Raw genomic sequence first — 24,394 nt, 5'->3', positions numbered from 1 at the left:
TGTTTGCTTTCGCATGTCTTAAAGAACATTGCACGATGCCGCCCCTGATACATTTCTCGATATAAAGCTGCATGTCGCATTGATCTTCCGCGAAAAGTTGCAATCGAATGCTACTGGAATACAACATGGCATTCCAGGTGAATCCCGGAAGACTCACGAAGTGCGCAGGGTCGACTTTGTAATCACGAATAGCGGTTTGACGAAACGCTTGGAGCACGTCGAATAGGAGAAACACGTCCAGCTTCAAGTATCGATCGTGGAAATCACCCAACGAGCAGCATCGAAACTCGTTCCACATACGTTTGGCGTGCGCATAGTCTTCGTCGGAACACACAGAGTCCTTCAAGGTTGAATTAAAAGCGTCTTTCGACGGAAGATCCGTCTCGTCGAACTTTTCGGGCCCGTCGACGTACTCATATGGGTACACTCCTTTCCTTCGAATAGCGTCCAAGGACACATCTGGGAAATGATCTCTGGTAACTTCCGGCAGGTCCAACATGGCGACGCATTTTTCGAGGCTAGCCTGAAGAAAGCGGTAAGAATCGATGAATCTAAGTTCAATTCTTCTGTATTTTGGCTTCTTGCCAGCAGCGCACAACGTGCACTCATCTTCGCAGGGATCATTTTGCTCATCTTACCATGATAGCCTGGTGGAATATTCACCCACTTGCTGATAGTATTGTATTTCTCGTCGGTCTCTGCAATCACACGGATGGATTTTTTGTCATAGCCCAGCTCTTTGACGAAAGGGTGAAGATCATAATTGCTGAGGCCGTGGGAATATACCGGCACAAACTTGGCAGTTTGAAGCTTCAAATTGCATCTATAGCATAACGGACTGATGTACTGACCCGTTACGTGATTGTGGTGTGTCACTTTTATCACACAATCATCAAATTTGGACCCGCAATTTGGACAATGTGTTGCACAAACAAACCTCAATTCTTCGTCTTCGGTAAGATCATTCATGGGTTTAGTCCTGAACAAAACATCACCCCATTCCTCCACTTCCTTGACTAGGAATTCCAGGAAGCGTTTCCCAGCCTCGGGTCCTCGGTAAAGAATCGGTTCCTTCCTATCTTCGTCCGTTCCTGCCATCCAGTGCACGTAGTATGCGAAACTGCAAGGTATGTGCTCGTGGTAGGCAGTAGTTGATGATTTCGCCGGATCGGGGTCGCAGATCGCCATGGACTTCAAGAATACCTCGAAGTCCGCAACAATGACAAAGGGGACCTCCAGCTGGGAATTGTACTTTATGAAGAAATGAGAACCACCAGGGAACACGCACCTGGATGGTTGATGCTGCAGGCATTCTCTGAGGTGCGCCTGCAGTCTCTCCTTGGCGGTTCTTGAACCTAGGTTGCTGAAAAATACCATACATCGATAACAGATTTCGATTTGATGTTCATGTTTTGTTATCTCGCTTCTGACCAGCTTTGAAAGATCACGGATGAGGCAATAATGGTGCTGTTTCATATTTTTTATCAACAGCATGTACACTACATTCACCTCATCACCTACAATTTTGCTGATCCGAAGCGGAAAAATATCTACTTTTTTGTTGCTGATTGTATATCCGTACACATTTACACCAATTGGAATCTTGTTCTCTGGTTGATAGGCTTTTTCAAATTTTTCGATTTTTGTCAGCTGCACAGGAAATGTAACGTCTTCGAAATATTCATCCAATTCATTCTCGTACTGGCTGTAACTTTCAACGCGCGCAGAGTTTTTTGTTTTATGATGCAAATGGGCCAGGAGGCACCATTTGAAACACTGGTTGTCGTTGTTTTCAATGTTAAGAACGGCTTTCTTGTTTTCGATCACCTGCGGGAGCTTCACGTAAGTCGATCCCGAAAGAGGCTTGTATTTGCTTATGTTGATGTTGATGATATGCGTAGTGTTGCAAACACTCCAACCCGATCCTTTGCCTTGAAACTCTTCCTGCTTCCGGACGATCTCATTCACTAGCTTGTCGTAAAGTTAGCTTATCACCTCCCTCTCACTTTCCAGCAGAAGTTGTTGCTTTGTTCTACTGGAGAACATGTGAGTTTGTTCCGACGAATGCTTCTGGAACAACGAATCCAAAACCATGTCGAATTTGAAGGGACCCTTGTCGAGAGTGAAAACCAAAATCTTAACCACTTCTGCTTTCTTCTCCTTCAGGAAAATTTCGGCACTACAGGGCAAACCCCTATTCTCGCTGCTGAGGCTGTAATTTGCCAACATATTCCTGAAGGCCGTTCTCTTCGGCTTAATACATTCTGGGTCGCGTGCTTCAGCCGATTCTGTGATCTTCGTTCTCTTTCCATGGCTCAACTGGTTTGAAGACTGCTTTCGCTTTACCCCACTCTTCTGATTGACGATCAAATTTTCTGTTGTTATCACTTTCCTGGATGTTGGGGAAGGTTTGGTGATGCTGGTGGGTTCTTTCGACGAACCAGGCCGTTGAATACATCTTTGTTTATGCCGACTTAGATGGGACTTGGTTTGTGGGATATCACAGAAGGGGCAGGGAACTTGGGGTTCTTTCGTCTTCGGAACTGCAGTGGATGTGTCTTGTGACTGCGACATTTTTCTGAAACAGAGAAAGCCAACATTCAGGGATATGCAATAGGCTAATATATACACATTGGGGGCCATTGTTTTGATTCGAATCTGTAAGTAAACAGTAAGACGCCTCAAGATGCCGAACAATATCTTCGGCCACTCCAGAGGCGGCACGGATACCGAGCCACCCGACAACACTGAAATTCTGAAACTCGACCAACGAGTGAAGAAACTTCGCAGCGACCTGCTGACTCTCCAGAACACTCTGTCCTCGAGCCTACAAGATGAGATCACAAGTCTGCAGATAACATTAGTGGATCCGATCCTGAAGATCGAAGCGGAATTCAAATCACTGTTTGCCAAGTATGCTGATTTAGCATCCTTGGAAAGTTTGAGCAGCATTCAGGAAACAGTGAACAACCTGCGAGAGGAATTATCTAACCTACAAAAATCCAGAGACATTATTCAACTAAAAACTAAGTTTGAGGAACAGGAAACAAACATCCAAGCTAGCTTGAGCGAACTTCGAAATGTTATTTCTAACATTAAGATCCAACTTGAAACCAACCCTGCACCCGATGACATACTTCTGATCAATCGAGCAGTGGTCGATCTACGAAACGAACTCGGTAGTTTTCGGGATGAGATCCCGTCCCTGATATCCTTCGCAGAACTTGAAAAATCGGTGAAAAACATCAGGGAGAAACTTCAAACCGTCGAAGAAGCCATTGTCAACTTTCCTTCGTCCGAGGAACTGAAAATTATAGGAAAGTCTGTGGCCAACATCAAACTGCAACTCGAGACGTACGAGGATTTCGGTAAAATCCAAGGCATCGTAAGCCACATCGAGGACACTTTGCCGACCATGAGAACTGATCTATCGACCGTGCAGGAAGCTTTGGAATCGAAATTGCCAGGCATAACGGAAACCCTGACCACCGTTCAACAGCAAATTGCCAAGCTGGAAAGCCTTAACACTGAAACCGAACTTTCACACTTCCATCACCTGATCGACGACATACAGAGCAAGTTGGAAACACTGCAGCAATCAACCCCTACACAGGACGACATGACGCGACTCCGGGATGCGCTGGGTACGGTAGCCGACGCCAGTGAGCTGGACACCGTGAGAAAAGCTTTGACCGCGCTGCAGAATACAGTCGCCAACTTACCAACATCAGAGGAACTGAAAGCCGTGAAGAGGGCAGTGAATCGTTTGCTCAAATCCGAGGACGTGAAAAACATTCAGATTGAAATTGTGCAAATTCGAGACACCATCGCCACGATGCTCACCAATCAGAACGTCAACGAGCTGCACACTCTGTTCGCAGAAATCAGAAATCAGGTTCACGACCTCGCGACACAAAACTCCAAACTCAGACTCGTCGAAAGCTTGCAGCAGATCATCGCAAACGTGAAACTTCGAATCGACGACGTGGGGACCGGTCAAGAGTCTGTTTTGGCTGATTTTGCCGACAAGCTTCGCGAACTGAACGAACACTTCAAGCAACTTCGCGTGGAAATCAAGATCAAACCTTCTTACGACAGCATCGTCAACCTCTTCAGCGAACACCTGGAGCCCATACAGAACAAACTGGACGACGTGCAGGAGGAACTGCGAGCCAACGTCGGCAGCCTGAACGTTAGCCTCGACAACTTAAAATCAACAGTCGTCCTAGAGATATTCAGCATCCCAAATCGAGAATTTCCGTCCCCTTTCAATCCACGAAGCAAACTCTACATGCTCACTCCTGTCAAAGCATACCATCAATTTTACCTCAGGGGAAAACTTCAGTTTGTCAAGATAACTTACTGGTCGCTACTGCGAGCCCTTCATTATCCGACTATGACTGTGACGAATATAGGGGACGAACCTAAAGTCTTCAATGTTGATTTCACACATCCCGAAAGTGGAGAGACTTCATATGCCGAGGATGCTTCGCAAATCATAGACATTCAAGTCGGCGATAAACTGTATGTAGAGAACCCCACGCTCTCTCCAGCACAAAATCCCATCGTCATCGTGTTCCTTTTCTCACATGACGTCCAGTAGAAGCAAGTAAAATTTTGTTATGTAAACTTATTAAAGCTCAAACGAGACTTTCCTGATTAGCACAAAAATACACTGCTATTGTACGATCACGAGACAATTCGAGTTAATAATATGAAATGTAAAAGTAAATTCCAAGTTAACTCGGGTTAATAAAGCAAGTAAAAACATAATTGCTGTACTTACCTATGTTGAAGTAAAGCTGTTATTTCTCCTTCTTGCAAAAGTTTTCATGCAATTGAACACACCGTGCACCACAAGCTCATATAGAACTCAGACACTAGAGTTAATACAGCAAAAATGTCACTAGCAATTCACGGCAGGAATGCTGTTAATATACTCACTCCGGTCACCTTCTCGCTAGGCACTGCAAAAAGTCGAGGCGATCGTGGTAGGAAACAATATCGATCCGTCTAGGCTACATACATCGTTCCGTCTTGCTCACGCAATTAGAGGGAAAGAATCGCATAAGTAGCATTAGCGACATATCCTATACAGATATTTTTACTGGTAAAGATTTTCTTTCGAAGCCAGCGCCCTTTTTTTCCCTTGCGTAATTAACCAGAACAGAAAAGATGCTCATCGGTAGAGGAAATGCTGGAATTTATATTGTTTCTTTGTTTTCGAAAGCATACTCCCCCCTGAAGAGCGCTCGTCTTGATTTGTTAGTTAAATTTAGCTTGCTGCTCAAACAACAGTAACACCAAGCAAAAAAGCGTTTGTTTTTTTCCTCGGTTAAAGAGCCAAAAGTGCCACTTATCATCGCTAGAAACAAATATTGAAATTTTATTTTCACTTTTGTGTTGTACAGCATAAAAATATGAAATGTACGGGCTCACAAAAGACTTCGAGGCTCACGCGCACAAAATTGATCACAAAAGACGCCATGAAATGTTCGGAGGGACTGTCTGACCAATCAGAGCCATTCACCATTGGAAGAGGTTAGGTTAGTTCGTGCATGATAGAATAAATGTTGCCAACTAACTAGGTTAGTTTAACTCGTAAAATATTGTGGTGAAATGTTGATGGCAGAGTTGGCAACGCTGACAGTGAGGCACCGTGAATATACAGCGTAAACGGCTACGCAGAGTTGGCAACGCTGACAGTAAGGTTAAAGTACACCGTGAATATACAGCGTAAACGGCTACGCAGAGTTGGCAACGCTGACAGTTACCTGCGTTAGGTTTGGAAAAAAACGTGAAAGCAGTAATTATTTTGGGCTTTTTCGCCCGGTGGGCGAGTCAGCTCCGACATTTTCCTACTACTTAATAGTCTGGTGGGAAGTAATGTTTGTTTATATATATCGTCCTGTTTTGTACCTTATTACATTTGTACTCGGTGCAGTGTCTGAAGAAGACCTTGCTAGAAAGTTGAAACGTTACGTTTGGTTTATGTTTTTATCATAAAATAAATTACTGGCTTGGTCAGCATATTTAGTTTCTCATATTTAAGATGAATTATCGTTAAATACACCGTTCTGAACTATGTTTTAGAGTAACGTTATGTATTTGCTTGTACGTGCGTGTGTGTGCACGTGCGTATGTGAAAGGGTGAGAATGTGTACGTTTGTAATAGTATAAACTGTACTGCCTTCTTGTTGAAATGAAGCATAGACGTGCGCAGGCCCTGTGATTAAGAGAGGAAAAGCATTGATGAAAGTTCAGTCGAGAAAGAAAATCCTCATTTTATCTCACTCTTTTATTGTATTGATGATTATGAAATAGGGGAAATACCGCAACCCTCTCCCCCTTAGTTGCTTTCAACTTTCATCGACTTGAAAATATTTAATTTTCTTTAAGAACATAATATTTTCATAACGGCGATGAGATTCCTATACACTAAATTTCTAGGTGAAAGTATAATAATATAGGAACGTGAACGCCTAGAAACGGGGGGTGCAAGGATGGCTCCACACCTCCCCCTTAGAAATCGAATGTCAACCTGTCAACCTGTCTCAGTTATAATTTGATTTCAGTCATAGTAATTTACATTAATTATTATAATGGGGATGCAGGAACGCAATAATTTCAAATTCATCTCGTGCATTTTAAGGGGTAAAAACTATTACCGTTGTAATATGACTTGTTTATCCCCTGGAAAAAATATCTTGCTTGTCCCTCCGTGGGAAAAATCTGCGGACGTCCATGATTAGGGGGGTGAAAGTGTCTCCCCTTGCCTCTCCGTGCGCTCGCCTATTAAAGTTTGCTCTCGTTTCACGACGTTGGGGAAACAATCGACGGTCAACTCAATGACGGCTTGCGATGAGAAATGCTATTTACATCCAACGAAAAAACTGACGAAATCAACTATACTTCCAAGGTGGTAGGTTTCCATAGTTTATTTAACAATGGACAGAGCAACAGCGTTGGTCTTGGAGTTTTTTTTTCTCTTAAAATCTATCCCAGCATTCGACGACAATGTTAATATGTAAACAATGTGCTATTTAAAAATGGAACTTCAGACGACAAGTAGGATGTGTCACCACCCACGTATTTTCCCATATAATTTAGATTTAGATGATGCCACTAGTCCTCTACAATTATATATACTACGGGCTGACAATTTGACTACCTTTACTTATTAAAATATTTAGCAGAATCAGAGGCCTTTGTGGGAAGTACGAAAAGTAAATAGTATATTTAACAATTTATTGAGGACACAACGACTAAAAATTGTCGTATACAACAGTAGTCATTTTAACAATAGAAATTTTCCAGTAACAAATTTAGCATAACTTATCTGATTGACATTAATCATTCAATTTACAAATATAACCAAACATCATATAGGCCAAACAAATTTAGCGGAATCAGATTGTGTTTCCCATTAAGTTTTCGGGTTGGTTCAATGTTCTGTATTATTCTTACGTGGAAAATATCTTATTAATCAGCAATTTTGAATGGGGAAGTTCTAAATCTAATTGAATACAAATGAACATGGTTAGTGGATGTCGGTCAACTCTGAAAGGCCCATCTTAGTAATGGTAGCATTAAACATAGCATAACTAAATAGTGCACAAATGAAACTAATTAACTAAATGAAGTAATATGAATCTTAGATTAAACTTAAATATATTATAATTATACTGCCAGTACAGATGATGACTTCAGCAGGCCGATTCTACGAATTCAAGGTAGAGCTACGAGATGTGAACCCAACCGCTGCCAGAGTTAGAGAGAGAGAGAGAGAGAGAGAGCTCCGCAAGCCACGCGAGAGGCTTCCTCTCTATAGTCACATGATCTGGTGACGTATTACTTCTCCAAAAAAAGGGAAACAAACGAATAACGAATTGCACACAATCTGACTCATACTACTCTGCGAGCGAGGAATAGCGTTACAGATGCAAAGGCCTAAAATATTAATTGTTTCCGGAATCATTTTTCAGTGGTGTTCATTTCATAGTTATGAAATAGTATACTCTATGCTTTCAATTCCATTTTCTTTGAGGAGATGGGAACGTACGTGGTACAGATAAAAATATATATTTTTTAAAACCGGGAATTGTTTTGTGACCGAGAAAATCCCCAACACCCCCCTCCCCCCCACTCGTCAGTTAATTCATACACTGGTGGTACCAATAATAAATGTATTTTATTTGTGTCTACGAAATTACAATTAATCTATTGTCAAACAACAACCCAGCCAGTCTACACACGATATTCCTGAATTTACATGCCATTTCCACGCCAGGACTAACTATTTTTCTTATCCACTCAAAGGGTCGACCTGGATGATACGTTTGACCAAAGTCATTTGAAATTCATTTCGGTTCCCTTGCGCTTAATATTTTACTTTTTCTGTGGATATTAAACTAAACGCGTGACCATGAAAATAGGCGGCTGCGCAGAAGTGCGCTGCTGCCACGTACCTATGGAAAAAACAAAGCGAGAGCGGAACAAAGGTCCCTGGTTTCCTCGCACTGTGTGGGAATGTCAACCGGGCTGTGTTGCCTAGTTCGAGCGTCAGACCGACGTCTCTCCGGGGTACTTTTGTGTCATCCCTGACCTCTCGAGCAAACACTGTCAGTTTGTATCACATGGGTTACAGAGACCATCTCTCTTAAACCTCCGAACATACCGGGTGGATGTGCTCCGACGTCGTAACTGCGCGAACTTCTGCCACCCGCCAAATTTCATGGCCGTGCGTTCAATGATATATCTACATACATTTAATGTACACACACAAAAAAAAAAACAATATCGTGTGGTGATTAATTGCATCTAGTATAACAGCACAGTACTACATAGAAATGTAACAGTAGACAACGTAACTGAAACTTACCTGAGGGAAAGGGATACGTTGGATAGAAACTCGGTATAGCAGGATTGTAGTAATTGAAGGAGTAGTAGTAGCTGGTCTCGAACCGGGAATTCTCCTGCATCATTCTATAGGTTGGCCCCTTCATGTACCCGACTCCTAATAACTGAAAAAGGAGAACATGAAGATAAGATGAAGGTCCATGACAGAATAATATTATTTAGTATCTAAAAAAATCCAAGAATATACCTGTTTACATGAAACTGTAACTTTACTGTGTGATTAAAAATTATAGATACTCGAGTTTGGACCATAATTAAAAATTAACCAGCAGAACGGTTTTGCAAGACTAATTACAAACCAGGAACAACAAAGTCTCCTCGAATCTGAGTTGTTTTTCTGGGGGGGAGGCTCTGCGGGGTTGTAGTACTGAGTTAGAGGCGGGAACTTTTGGAGATTTGTATTTATGGTAGTGGTGTACGTATGACATGAGGCCATGTAAAAGTATATTTCTGTCCAAAACACACTCTGCAAAATACTTGAATTTTTCTGTGACATGGCCAATATGAGTTTGAGTTTTTGTATTAAGTCCACTTTACGCCCTGGTAGGCTAATCGGGAAGGGACCAAAAGTTTAAAGTGGAATCCGTACCATTATGTGCCTCCACAGGATATAGAACGACGGTACCAATATGTCATTGGGAGGTCTCATGGAGCAGAGCAAAAGATTAATCAGTAAATTTCGTATGTAAAAATTTACTAAGGTAATATATGGTTCTGATATGGTACTCACCTACATACGTGAGTAACTTGGTAAACAAAATGTAATGTATGAAATTTTCGCCCAATATATATTTTCTGTCAATACTTCCCATATAATTTAGCAGATGCTCAGAACTAATTACTAAATTATAAAGCATAGAACTTTATTTTTAATCCAGCAAGGTAAATTGTGAACGTTAAGAGAATTAAACATCATTATTCAGGGAAGTGCATTCTGTGATGTTCGCAGAGTACGTCTGACGTCACATGTTTGATGTTCAGGTGGCCTACACGTTTCGAGAGAAAAATGTTTAGGATTGAAATGCACATAAAATGCCCGAAATGAGCGAGAAGTAAGGAAGCTATATTTTTCTTATCTTCCTATGCTATCTTCGCAAATTTCAATGTTTCTAAACATTTTCTACTATACTTCATTTTGTATTGCCATCTTATTATTCATTAAAAATTTGATACTTCAAAACTTTACTTGAAGTAAAATCAGTTAATACTTATAATATAGGTATGTGCCTATATGAAAATATACTACAGAAATTAAACATATTCTTGCAAATTTACTTTATGAAATTTAAAGGGCAAGAAGACGTCCTCCTACATTGTATTCTATCATCATACACGAGATTATGACGAATCGAATAAGTTGAAGATGTGAGAAACAACAGTTGCATTGATTTATGCATCTTCAAGACTTTATAACAATTCCATGGTTACGTTTCTATTTCAATACCGTGTTAATGGTGAATAAGGCATTACCTGGAATTCACTGATGAAATTGAGCATTTTAATTTCATCCATTATGGCTGAAAGTCGAAAGATCCAATTTCAATTCATAGGTTGAAAATTTATCTCGAAAAAATCGTGACATATTGTAATAAAAGTTTGTGTATTTTTCTTGTAATATCAATTCTCAACTCTATGGATAAATTATGTTTAATAATAGGGTGTCAAACTTTATTGATAAAATACTTATTAGATTGATTGATTTAGTTTATTTTACTTCGCGTCTTGTGCCTCGTGGCTAATTTGCGAAGATGGGGATGAGTGATGAATTCATGAAATTGATGAATGGACATTCACAAACAACCAAGCCCGAGCGGGATTCAAAACCGGGACCCTTGGCGTCGTAGCGCGATGTGCTAACCACTCGGCCACAGGGTCCGGCAATACTTATTAGAGTATTTAAAAATGTATAAGCGTCATTCCATGTGAAAGTGGACAAACAAGGTCATTCTTATTTTTATTCAAAGTATTACTTTTTATATGTGAAATTAAAAGGAAAACTATGCAGAATTGTTTCAGTAAACCCATATATTTCACAGAGTTTTCTGAAAGACTGAGAAAGGTCCTAAGCCAAGTCATGAAATCATATGAATTGATAGAGATACATATTTGAAGCTGCTAAGAAAATAATTTAAAAATTAATGTAAATTTGTCTGAATGTCACATCCATAACGACACTATGTATGGATTATTAAATAAAGTATCTGAATTCTGCATGCGTAGGAGCTACTTACATCTACTATGCCAGGAATGTACGAAGAGAAATTCGAAGGAATCACATGTTTGAAAAACTTCTCGTTCACTGCGTCAACTACAACGTGACCTGGATCCAGAATATCTACAGAAGATAAAATAATTACCATCAAATTATTGTGCATGTTTTCTTAAACCCTCATGAAAAATAGTGTATAATCATATACATGGACCATGCTAGGAGCAACAATAGAAAATTTAACTAGTGGAGTGACTTTAGCAAAAATGCGTACAAAAGTTAACTGGATCAGCAAGGCTATACTCTTTTCCAGTCTTACGGCGGACGATCCTCATACTGGCAAGGGAAGTGGGGAGCGCGGAAGCGACCGATCCAGCACGATAAGAAACGCAGCAGCCTGTATAACGAGTTGCACGTAGTACATACTCCTGCCACGTCGTAACTCTCGGAGCCACCAATGTTGTCTGGTTGGTCTGCATTCCCAACCTCACATCCCTTGCCAGCATGAAAAGCGTCCGCCTTAAGAGTAGACAGGAGCTATAGTATTGTATTAAAGGCTGATTTCGAGTAACGCAGCGGACTGTGTAAGGGGTGGCTCTTTTTCCAGACACCAAATTGTCAACTTCACTTCCACGTAGTACACACTGCATTGCATTTTGAAGACTAACGAGGCTCTGGCGTATGGACCCATAATGGTCTATAGGAGTTGTGCTGTCTGCTGTCTAGATTTATTTGAGTTTGTCCCCCTCATCTTTCTCATCTGATTCCCATTCATCTTCATCCTGGTACTTAGCCAAATTTGCATCAACGCTAAGTAAAATAAAGTAAATCAAATGGAATCGAATCGAGTAACCAAGCACGTTAGAAATACGGCCAGAGAAGATAGAAAAGCTTTCTTTCATTATTAGCCATTTACCCTCGGAAGCCCAGACACCTAGTAATTTCTTTGAAAGATTGATTGATTGATTTTATTTTACTTCGCGGTTTGTGCCTCTTGGCTAATTTGCGAAGATGGGGATGAGTGATGAAATGATGATATTGATGAATGGAAATTTACAATCAACCATGCCCGAGCGGGATTCGAACCCGGGATCCCTGGCGTCGCAACTCAGCCATGGGGTCCGGCTTTTTTTAAAGAGAATGAGGCATCACGGTTCCTATTAGTCTCTTCCGCTCTTGACTAATAGGTTCAGTGAATTGATTGTTTCCGATTTTTCTTTATTTTTCATGAAGAAATTATTGAGTGATTGTTAGAAGCGTTGAATTAAACTATGACAGTATTAGCATCAAATTTACTACACATTATAAGGTAAGTTACCGCAATAAGGCCCGGAACACAATAAAGCCCACTGACTGTTTCTCTGAAACTATGAAGAGCGACTGCCAGATGGCAACATTGTATGAAAGCTGAAAGTACTCAAGGAAGAACATTGCCCGTAATTCCCGCGTAGTATGAGTCGGCGTGGAACTGGAGCAGTCCGAAGTGAGATATAACTTTCAAACCACATATTTCGTCTTATATATGTTCATGTATTGTAGACAATAGGATAATACTTGGTCTGCATGTAACATTAACCGTGTCCATTTCAACAACAAAGCGTTTTCCGTTGTACTTTTATTGTACTGAGCTGTAATATTACGAAACGGCATGTCGTGCCATGTTACACAACAATGTCCAAAAGCTTGTGTGGTATGCGGGACATGGTGCCATGAGGAGTGTGCTGGGATACTGCCTCAGGACGTGGACATTTTCACTTGCCCTTGCTGCTAGATGGACTGAAACTCAATTGTAAGCTTAGACTTTTATTTCGTAAGTGGTTAATAATCTGATGAATCTGATCTTATTGCTTTTTTGTGCTTTGAAGCATAGTTTTGTAACAATTTGCCAACGAACTTTGAGTGTTGCACCGCGGGCCTTATTGTGAAATAGGGTACAGTCATGTTCAAAAAATCTGTCGCATGGATTTTTTCTAAGTCCAACGTCTTACGAAATTATGTTGGTAGCTCTGAAACAAGGAAGTCTTGTGAAATATACGATCCTCCAATCAGAGTGAAGTTCGATTCGGAGGAGCAGGAGGCGTGACTCACGGTCTTGTCCACAGGAAGTTCAACCAATGCAGCATTTCCAAATATGAGATAATGTCCCCATTGGCTAAATATTGTTTCAGTAATGCGAATCGGCAGAAAGATTGCGCAAAAGTTTACTTTGTCGTTTCAATGCCTTTAATCGTTTCATTAGTATTAAATTGTTCCAATTATAGTTCACGAACTTAATATAATGTATTCATGTATGTGTTTAACAATCATATATCGCTCATTAGAACAATTTTCACATTGTTTTCACTACGTGAGATGACATTTCATTTACATTTACGATAAAATAGTGGTTTGGGTGTAATAACAGTTTTCATTAATTAATTTAGAGATGCATTTCTATTTGTTGAGTTAATGATTAGGTTAATTCGTTATTTCTCGCGAAAAGAGGGAACCACAGCTGAAAGAAAATACACAACTTGTATTATTGAGGTCAACATCACTTTTTGCACACATAGGCTAATCACGACTCGGGATACATTTAAATTGGAATCTGAAACATTATGCGACCTGACTGGAACTCGGAAAAGGACACACTGATTACAAGACGTCGATACATTACCACTATGGTCTGGCGAACGCCAATAATAATGAGGGATTGTGGGAGTGGGAGAGGGGTGACGGAAAGTAGAAAATAAATAGTATTTTTGGGGGTATTTAATGTTATATTTATACACATACAAACCTAAGAAAATATTTATTTTGATACATGTGTGTTGGGGGTGGGGAAGGGGGAAAAGTGAGGGACAGAAAGATATTGGGAGAGATGGGACGAAGAGGTGATTGTGAAAATGTTTTATTTGACGTTCAGTAATAAAAACAATCAAATCAATGATGATTATCTTATAAATACCATATTTAATGTAAATTTGTTTTTAAAATGGGGGCGGGGAGCTGTTTGCTTTACGTTCAGTGCAGGATAACAAGTGGAGACACATAGTGATTCGTATCTCACTTTGAACTGTAGGTCCAGGCCCCATTAGCCTATCTGTGTATAACGTGGATTTAGAATTCAGTAGAAAATAACGTCGATCTAGTATTTTGGATTTTAGATGCGTTGAGACCACTAAAATTTCCAATTCTCATAATAAGAAACCTGTCTCATATTACCATTTTGAATGAGAGAGAGTTAATTGTATAATCTTTCGTTGTTAGTTCCAAAGAAGACTAATTCAAATAGTAACAATGGGAACGAATAAAGCTTACGAAAAGTTTTTGCCACCGTGGGGATTTGAACCTACGACCATTAGAGTGACAATCCAGTGCGATAACCACTACCCCACGAGTTCGTTCCTTCTTACGGCATGATTATGAGTTAAGACCAATTCGTTCAATATGCATTAGAAATATAATCCCCACCCGCCTCTTTATAAACAACACACCCATACGCTCCTTTGTAGCAAATGAAATGAAGGTAGTATGAATGTCACAAAACATTTAAGCAAAATCTACTATATTTCAGACGCAATCGTTTTACATGGAGAGGCTACAGGTTCGAAAATTGAGGTTGTGACGTGGCTTCTTGTAGTGGTAGGGTAGATATTCGTATGGCAAGGTTCCAGCGTGCACTAGCCAGTAATTTCCGAGAAAAAAAACTTCAATTTTTTTTATGATGGTAAATTGGTTGGGTGATAGGCTATCAGTATTACACGCCGAAGATTATAGGTTTTACTTCTGTTCGATTACCCCTATTATTATTATATATAGCAACTAAGTATTGTATTTAATTAATAATTTAAATAAATAAAAATGTTATATATTTTTTAAAAAAATAACACTCGTTTCTAATGATTTTTCAGTTATTTTTGAAAATAATTTTTCAGAATATGTTTTTGAATTTCTCATCATTTTACTAGGATTTGCATAAAAATGATCCATGTGTCATATTCGACGAAATGTCATGTTCAGCGAAAGTTATACATTTTTATTTTAGGGAAAATTATCAAAAAACAAAACAAATAAATACTATTGACATCCTTTTGTGAATAGTATTTATTTTACATTATTTTTTGTTCACCATGCATAGTTGTATTCTTGTAAAAAGCATGAAAAACAATATATTCTCTACATTGCGCAAAGCAAATAATATACGAATTTTCGTAATAAGTAAAATGCAATAAATAATTTTTCGGTTTAATAAGAAATAAAAATCGCAGAGTTAACCGAACGGTGAATCGAACACAGAATTTTACAACCCATAAAATGCCTTGTAGCCTTTGCAATGAAGTGATGTAGATTCAAGTAATAAAATTTCATGCAAAATCGCACGTTATAAGATTGTTTAAATATATTAAATCAATGTGTCCATAAGTTTTTATACTGTCAGCCATTTGGCACATCTCGTTACAAAATCTCAGCACATCACCATTCACTAGTTAATCGAATTGAATATTGATTCACTTTACAGTTCAATGTGCAACAATAGTTTCGACTCATATCACGTGAGATGTAAACATAATTCAATTCTCTCATTGTATGTAACTTGTATGTTGAGCTCATGTAGAAATATCAATTATGAGCTCTAAGCTAAATTTGACGCTACAATCACTTGATCAACTCTTGCGTCTCGCTGCCAGACATTCTACGTTCCTGTTTGCTCCAGGTCGCTTCTGCATTTCATTGTCATTGTTTTTACCTCTTTTTCATTCTCATCGTCGTTATAAACCTACGTAATTTCTACTGTTTACAGTAGACAGAATTTACTGTTATCAATTGTAGTACTCTACTGTGTCTCTCCGAAATCTGCTCAAAATCAATGATTTCCTACTGAACACTTTCAGTAGGCCTAATATGTAATTAGAGTTGAGGAACTACAAGTGAAATATTCTCTTCAGTACTACATGTAATATTGCATTGCATGTAATATTGCATTTGAATTCAAAATTTTGTGTGCGTCAGCACTTAGGCTATTTTGCACCTGTCACTTGTTACCCCCACACCCCCTATACGCCTTCATGGCGTGGTGCTAAAAAAAAGTCCTCCTCCGTAGTCGAGCGGGTTAAGGCGTTCGCTCGTCTTGAGATCGTTCGCTGCGGGACGGCGTAGGTTCGAATCCGGCTCTGGTCGGAATTTATTCGGCCTACGTATAGGGCCGGTGGCAACCCACCATCGTGAGGAAATTGGGAAGCTCCGAGTGAGTGAGCGTAACCCGGTCGAGAAGACCTACAACAACGGCTGGGGGTTCGTCGGGCTGATCACCCGTCACCCCAATACTGGTCTAAGACCTCCACGCTATAACAGGTGACGAAGGAACAGTGTGGGAGGGAGACCAGCAGTCGGTAGGTAAGCCAAGGCCCGCCAAGGTGCTGTAGGGTTATGTTATTTTTTTTATTATTATTATCTTTTTGAAAATTTGAGCACAGTAGATGTTTCAAAACACCTATTGATCTACTGAAAACAGTAGACAAAAGTTTCATTGGAGTAAGCAGAAAAGAGTCATGAAATAATACCCAAAGAAGTCAACCATTATGAATTAATGTTACATACTTTCTTTTATTTCACTTTCCAAAACCTAGGAGCTCGATATAATACAAGGCATGCGATTTACTAGACAGTCTGCTTTTCTGTGATTGATTCGTCGTGCCCAGTCGGGGATTACTTCCGTTCAAGGTAAAAGGGGAAGGGGAAGAAATCCACCACAGTACCATGACGTATGAAGTGAAATGTTCACAGGCATCCAATACAACTGATAAGGGTTCAACTGACCTTGGAAGTGTGGGAAACACGTTTCACGCTGGTTTCCAGAATGCTGTGTCTAAATCTGGAACTAACGGTGGAATAAGAAATAGTTTGTAACATTTAACAATGACATTTCGCATTTACAAAATGTGAGATATGTAGACTTTGATTTATTTATTATAGTAGACGGTAGAGAATTACCACGAAAGTCAAGGTCTAAATTGCAGACATCAAAATCTACTCCAGGTTGTAAAATACATTTGTGATAGACAACAGATAGGTTAATAAGGTTTACAAGATTGCTAACGACTCTTAAGACAAACGTTCAACGAAGGTTATTGAGTGAGAAAATGGGAAATTGTTAAAAATAGCGACCTAGTTGAGTGAAGGTCGAAGGTTCGAATCTCTTATAGAACCGGCTATTTTTTGACACTAATTTTTGTTGCATAATATATTTAATGTATTGTCGACATTTATAAGAAACAAAATATGAAAACTCTCCTCCTCCGTAACAGTGCGGTGTAAGACTCTGTGCTTTGGACTCCGACTGCAGCGGGACGGCATGGATTCGAGTCGTCGTGGGTTCTCGGCCTGTTATCTGTATAGGACTGGTGGCAACCCACCATCGTGAGGAAATTGGGGAGTTACGAGTGACTGGTGTAACCTGGTTTCAGATATCTTCTATAACGGCTGAGGGTTCGACGTGCTGACCAACGTCACCTCGTTGCCAGTTGAAGATAACTCTAGATAGGATTGAGGAAGGGAGACTGACAGTCGGGAGATAGCCCATGTCCCTTCGAGGTTTTAAAATATGAAAACTATTCCTTCCGAAATCTAATTTCTCGTCATTGTCACGTGAGATTTCTTTTCAGTATGACTCCTGCAATACTAATTAGATCCTAAGTAGGATAATGAGATGGACAGAGAGATATTAAATTATGAGTTCACTGTTTAAAAAATAAGCATTAACACATTTTTATATTCACATACCTCTTTACAAATTCCTGAGCACGTCACTACAAATGAACCAATCTAGTGCACACTAGAGGCTTGGCATATCGATACCTATGGGGTATCCTACAATTACAGTCAAACCACAACCTCAATTCTCGAAGCTGTAGCCTCTCCATGTAAAACGATTGCGTCGTAAATATAGAAGATTTTGCTTAAATGTTTTGTGACATTCATACCACCTTTATTTAATTTGTTACAAAGGAGCGTTTGGGTATGTTCTTTATAAAGAGGCGGGTGGGGATTATATTTCTAATGCATATTGAACGAATTGGTCTTAACTCATAATCATGCCGTAAGAAGGAACGAACTCGTGGGGTAGTGGTTATCGCACTGGATTGTCACTCTAATGGTCGTAGGTTCAAATCCCCACGGTGGCAAAAACTTTTCGTAAGCTTTATTCGTTCCCATTGTAACAACGAAAGATTATACAATTAACTCTCTCTCTTTCAAAATGGTAATATGAGGACAGGATTCTTATTATGAGAATTGGAAATTTTAGTGGTCTCAACGCATCTAAAATCCAAAATACTAGATCGACGTTATTTTCTACTGAATTCTAAATCCACATTATACACAGATAGGCTAATGGGGCCTGGACCTACAGTTCAAAGTGAGATACGAATCACTACGTGTCTCCACTTGTTATCCTGCACTGAACGTAAAGCAAACAGCTCCCCGCCCCCATTTTAAAAACAAATTTACATTAAATATGGTATTTATAAGATAATCATCATTGATTTGATTGTTTTTATTACTGAACGTCAAATAAAACATTTTCACAATCACCTCTTCGTCCCATCTCTCCCAATATCTTTCTGTCCCTCACTTTTCCCCCTTCCCCACCCCCAACACACATGTATCAAAATAAATATTTTCTTAGGTTTGTATGTGTATAAATATAACATTAAATACCCCCAAAAATACTATTTATTTTCTACTTTCCGTCACCCCTCTCCCACTCCCACAACTCCTCATTCTTATTGGCGTTCGCCAGACCAAGTGGTAATGTATCGACGTCTTGTAATCAGTGTGTCCTTTTCCGAGTTCCAGTCAGGTCGCATAATGTTTCACATTCCAATTTAAATGTATCCCGAGTCGTGATTAGCCTATGTGTACAAAAAGTGATGTTGACCTCAATAATACAAGTTGTGTATTTTCTTTCAGCTGTGGTTCCCTGTTTTCTCGAGAAATAACGAATTAACCTAATCATTAACTCAACAAATAGAAATGCATCTCTAAATTAATTAATAAAAACTGTTATTACACCCAAACCACTATTTTATCGTAAATGTAAATGAAATGTCATCTCACGTAGTGAAAACAATGTGAAAATTGTTCTAATGAGCGATATATGATTGTTAAACACATACATGAATACATTATATTAAGTTCGTGAACTATAATTGAAACAATTTAATACTAATGAAACGATTCAAGGCAATTCAAACGACAAAGTAAACTTTTGCGCAATCTTTCTACCGATTCGCATTATTGAAACAATATTTAACCAATGGGGAAGTTATCTCATATTTGAAAATGCTGCATTGGTTGAACTTCCTGTGGACAAGACCGTGAGTCACGCCTCCTGCTTCTCCAAATCGAACTTCACTCTGATTGGAGGATCGTATATTTCACAAGACTTCCTTGTTTCAGAGCTACCAACATAATTTCGTAAGACGTTGGACTTAGAAAAAAACCATGCGACATATTTTTTGAACATGACGTACATCCAAAGTTTTAGTAGAAAATATTTGAGCTCTGTTACTGGTTTCCGCATTAAGTTAAATCTCTTTGAAAATGCTCATTTTTCTAAAAATTTGGGCTCCAAATATATGTCTGGTTTGAAAGGTCTTCCCGATGGCATAGTGGTTACGTCGACGTTTTGTAACCAAGGGGTCCCAGGTTCGATACCCAGTGGAGGCACATACTGGTTCGGATCCCACTCTAAAAAACTGTAGGTCCAGTCTCGATTAGCCTTCCGTGCATAAAGTTGACATAAAACTGAAATCAAACCAATATCTGGTTGGGAACCTAATAGAATTTGATATTTACTGCATAAAGAGGTACCTGTAAAAATTTCGAGATTGATATTATATGATAAAGTTACAACAGGGGTAAGTTTGGTAAAAGCATACAAATTTACGTTATTAGCTACAATTATAATTATTTACTTTTAATTAACTATCATGCAATTACAATTATTGTACGTATTAATTAATTGCAACATACGAATGGCATAGCAAGCCCGTAGTAGCTATTATCAAAGAAAAGGCGTGTACGGCTGTGTGTCAAATATTTTCTGCTGAAACTTTGGATATACATGTTTCCTCTAACAAAAAATTATAGCTCTGATATTTCATTGCTTACCTACTAAAAAAGAAATATATCCTATACATTGATTTCCCTTCAAAATTGAATATCAGTAAGTTTTGACCCTAAACTCCAGCCATTTGCATTAGATGTGGTGAAAAAAGATACGGAACATAAAATATAGCCTGAAATGTACTGAAAACAATGTTTCTTACCCCAGATTTCTATAATTTTTCTTAGCTGAGTTATCATAATTATCGCAACTGTCTGCATAGGCCGAAAATGTTGCAAGTCATGAAACAAAAATGGCCGCCATTTTCAAACGAAGTCTAGTTTTAGAAAAATAATGCCTGTTTTGAACTACCCTTGTACAGAGGTTACGACAAACAAATGAAAAAAATTGAAAATGGTCAAGCGACCAGTGCTGGACCATTTGGTACGGATTGACCCTGAAATTTTAGGCAATTTCCAAAAATCGTAAAATTTTTGTTAGAAGGAATAAAAAAAAACAAAAAAATTATTTTTTGTAGCGAAAGAGCATGTCTTTGCAATGATTTTCATTATCAAAAGTTTTTGGTTCCATCATACCCACATGATGAAAATTCAGATTTTCGTAACCTAGTTTTCCCACCACAAAAATTAGACTACATATCCATTATTAGTCTTTTTATAGGCATTTGTAAAAAATTTTAAGTGCTGATGTATTTTTTTCTGAAATCCTCATTATTTCATTGAACTTTGTGTAAAATTTCAAACAGATCTGATGATTGGTTAAGGATAAAAGAAATAAAATGTAAGCAAGGGTATCTTGTGTCGATGTCTCCAGAGTGACGGACAACACTGATTTGATGACATTTCAAAGTGCTGTAAAATGAAAACCGTTTGAGATAGAGTGAAAAAAATGTAGGGGGTTTCTTTCAGCCATAAAGGAAGGGTCTATACGAAATCGGAGTTGGTGGGTGTCATGACCTCGTTGAAATGGCGTGGAATGACCCAAAAGCAACTAACATTGGGTCTCCAGGACCCAGGTGTGTCGTTAGAGTTACTTTTTGTGTTAACGTGATTTTTACATCGACCAAGCTAAATCGAGGAGTTTGAACGAAAAACACATCCTTGCAATCTTGAATGTTTCCCTAACAGATATTGACGGATATCACTGGTGCTGAGAGTGAATCAATATATGCGGTTAGTGAACATGAATCAGATACAGGGGAAAGCGTAGAGGAAGATGGTAATGAAGGTGAATCTGCCAATGTAGAAGAAAGTGAATATGATAGTGGGACTGACAAATATAATTTATTTTATGGAATAAACCGGTATACGTTGTCTAAATTGTTTTGAAAAGTGAAGAAAGTCACCTAGAGAAAGGTACTATACCAACGCTCTCGCCATGACTTTGGTCAAACTGTAGTTGTGTTATTTTTCATATTTCCAAGTTGTATAATAAATATAATTAGTACAGCGTGTTCCATTTGAAATCCTATTTTCATTGCACTATTTCTCCCAAAATATTAGACATATCAAAATGAACTAAAAGAAATAATTAATGTCTGACTCATAAAGTTTGTATAGAAAAATTATACCATTTCAACATGTACCCCACCAGTCACACGAAGGATATCCAACCGATGATCGATTTCTCTCCATGTGCGTTGAAGCATTTCAGGTGTGACGGTTGCAATGACATTCTCAATGCGGTCATGCAGTTGCTGGATGTTCGCTACTTTTGGCGCATACACCCTGTCCTTGACGTGCCCTAACAAGAAGAAGTCCAGAGGGGTTATGTCAGGCGATCTGGGTGGCCATGGAATTGGTGCACCTCTTCCGATCCACCTACCGGGAAACTCATTATCCAGTCTTTCTCTCACCTCTTTGTGCCAGTTTGGAGGTGCTCTATCTTGTTGAACAAGATACGAGGATGCCTGTGCTGAATTTGTGGGAACACAAACTGCTCCAGCATGTCAAGGTGTGTACCTTCAGCAAAGAAGAAGGGTCCTATGACTGAACCATCTTCCATGAGTCCACACCACACACATTAATTTTAGGTCTGTCTCACTCGAACTCAATTACCTGATGAGGAGGTTCGGACCCCCAGATTCTAACATTATTACGATTGACATGTCCTGACACGTGAAACGTGGCTTCATCGGAAAACATAACGAAGGACAGAAAGGTGGGATCGTTTTCAATGCGTTCCAACATGTCTTCAGCAAAAGCCGCTCTCTTCGGTGTATCGTCGGGTTTCAGTGCTTGTAGCAATTGTAATTTGTACGCATATAGTAACATCAGACGATTGCCCACAACTCTGTGGACAGTTGTTTTTGGTATAGCCAGTTCCTGCGAGGCTCTACGAATGGACTTGCGCGGACTTCTTTGAAATGTTTCGGCAATGCACTGCACATTTTCTGCTGATACACTTTGTCGGTCACCGCCGTGCTTTTTGGACACTGAACCAGTCTCCAAAAATGTATCTTTCCATGCTCTAATCCTCTTCGCATTGGGATGATCTTTCTGGTACTCCCGACGGAATCGTTGTTGCATTGTCACAATCGAGCCAAGTTCGTACCACCTAACAACCTGTTCTTTATCTGCGACGGTCGCCATTTTACTCTGCTTGTTGCCACCTGGCGTTGATTTGGAATATCAAACAATTTAAAAAAAAACTCGTAGTTTCACCTTCTATATGGCACCAAGAAAAATACAATATATATATATATATATATATATATATATATATATATATATATATATATATATATATATATATACAGGGTGTATAAAAACATGTGTCAGAAACTTTAGGGATTTATTCTTGACATCAAAACATAACAAAAAGTTCATATGAACATGGGTCCGAAAATCCTTCGATAGGGACGTATGAAAGGAAATAATATTCATGGCACAAAAAGGAGACATTGACCAAACACATTTACATGTATCAAACGATTTAATATTCATGGCACAAAAATGATACATTTACCAAACACATTGCCATTTACAAAAATTGCTGAAGTGACCACCTCCTGCTTTCATACTTTGCCGTACGTTGTGGAAAACTCCTGGTGTGTTCCGTATTTGGTCAAATCCATGTTGGATACGCTTCCTCAGAACATCGACATTGGGTACGGGAGTTGAATACACCAAGGATTTTAAATGTCCCAAATGGAAAAAATCCATTGGGTTTAAATCTGGCGATCAGGCAGGCCATGCAATGGATCCACCGCGACCAATCCATCTGTTCGGAAACTGGTTATCGAGAAACTGCGAACTCTCCGTGTAAAATGCGGTGGAGCACCATCGTACATAAACCACATTCATTGGATGACGTCTAGATGTACATCATCAAGTAAATGCAGCAACTCATGTCTGAGAAACTGTAGATACGTTTGTCCAGTCAGACGTTGCGGAAAGAAGTAGGAAGCAATGAGATGATCATGAATGATTCCACCCCACACGTTGAGGCTGAACTTCTGTTGATGTTTGTCTTGTCGCACTGCATGAGGGTTTTCATAAGCCCAGATGTGATTGTTATGATAATTGAAGATCCCATCACGTGAAAAAAAGCCTCATCAGTGAATAAGGTACTGCAGAAACACAGCACACTGCCCTAACGTACGTTGGCAGAAATTTATTCGTGGCTGAAAGTCAGCCTCATTTAATCCTTGCACCCGTTGAAGATGATACGGGTACAGAAGATTTTCATGCAGAATGTTCCAGATCGTCATGTGATTAACGCCTTCCCTTCTCGCAATTTTCCTTGTACTGGTTAATGGAGTTTCATCCACAGTCCGAAGAACCCGTTCTTCAAGCTCAGGCATTCGTACATCGCATGGTCTCCCACCATCTGCAAGTCTCTTCTCAAATGTGCCTGTCTCTCGCAAGCGTTGGTGTAGTCGTACAGACGTTCGTGCACAAGGTAACTGCCTCCCAGGGTAACGTTAAGCATAACGTTGACGTGCTGCGCCGCATTCCCATCTGCTAGATACTGAATACATCGTTGTGATGTGTTGTGATGGAAGTTAGTGTAAAACAGAAAAAAAAATGCCATGCCCAACTGTACACGAGAAAGTGAGTACAAATGCACATTTGAGGTACATTACACAACCAGGAGTCACTACAGGGAATACAGGGAATTCCTTTCATACCTCCCTAACGAAGGATTTGCGAACC

At 39.4% G+C, this 24,394-nt stretch overlaps 1 protein-coding gene across 1 annotated transcript in view; it reads right to left on the bottom strand.

The window, feature by feature from the left end:
• Positions 1-24,394, bottom strand: part of LOC146005233 (pyrethroid hydrolase Ces2e-like) — a 153,209-nt gene that overhangs the window by 56,058 nt on the left and 72,757 nt on the right. Inside the window, exons 8-9 of the mRNA XM_083144315.1 lie at positions 11,151-11,254; positions 8,882-9,023 (exon numbers count right to left, since the gene is read on the bottom strand). Coding sequence (XP_083000441.1) covers positions 8,882-9,023; positions 11,151-11,254 — 246 coding nt within the window. The remainder of the gene's footprint in view (positions 1-8,881; positions 9,024-11,150; positions 11,255-24,394) is intronic.

The sequence above is a fragment of the Lepisma saccharinum genome, chromosome 23, assembly GCF_977018435.1.
Source record: "Lepisma saccharinum chromosome 23, izLepSacc3.1, whole genome shotgun sequence".
Lineage (NCBI taxonomy): Eukaryota > Metazoa > Arthropoda > Insecta > Zygentoma > Lepismatidae > Lepisma > Lepisma saccharinum.
The sequence above is the reverse complement of the archived record's forward strand: the minus strand, read 5'-3'. Positions and strand labels throughout refer to the sequence as shown.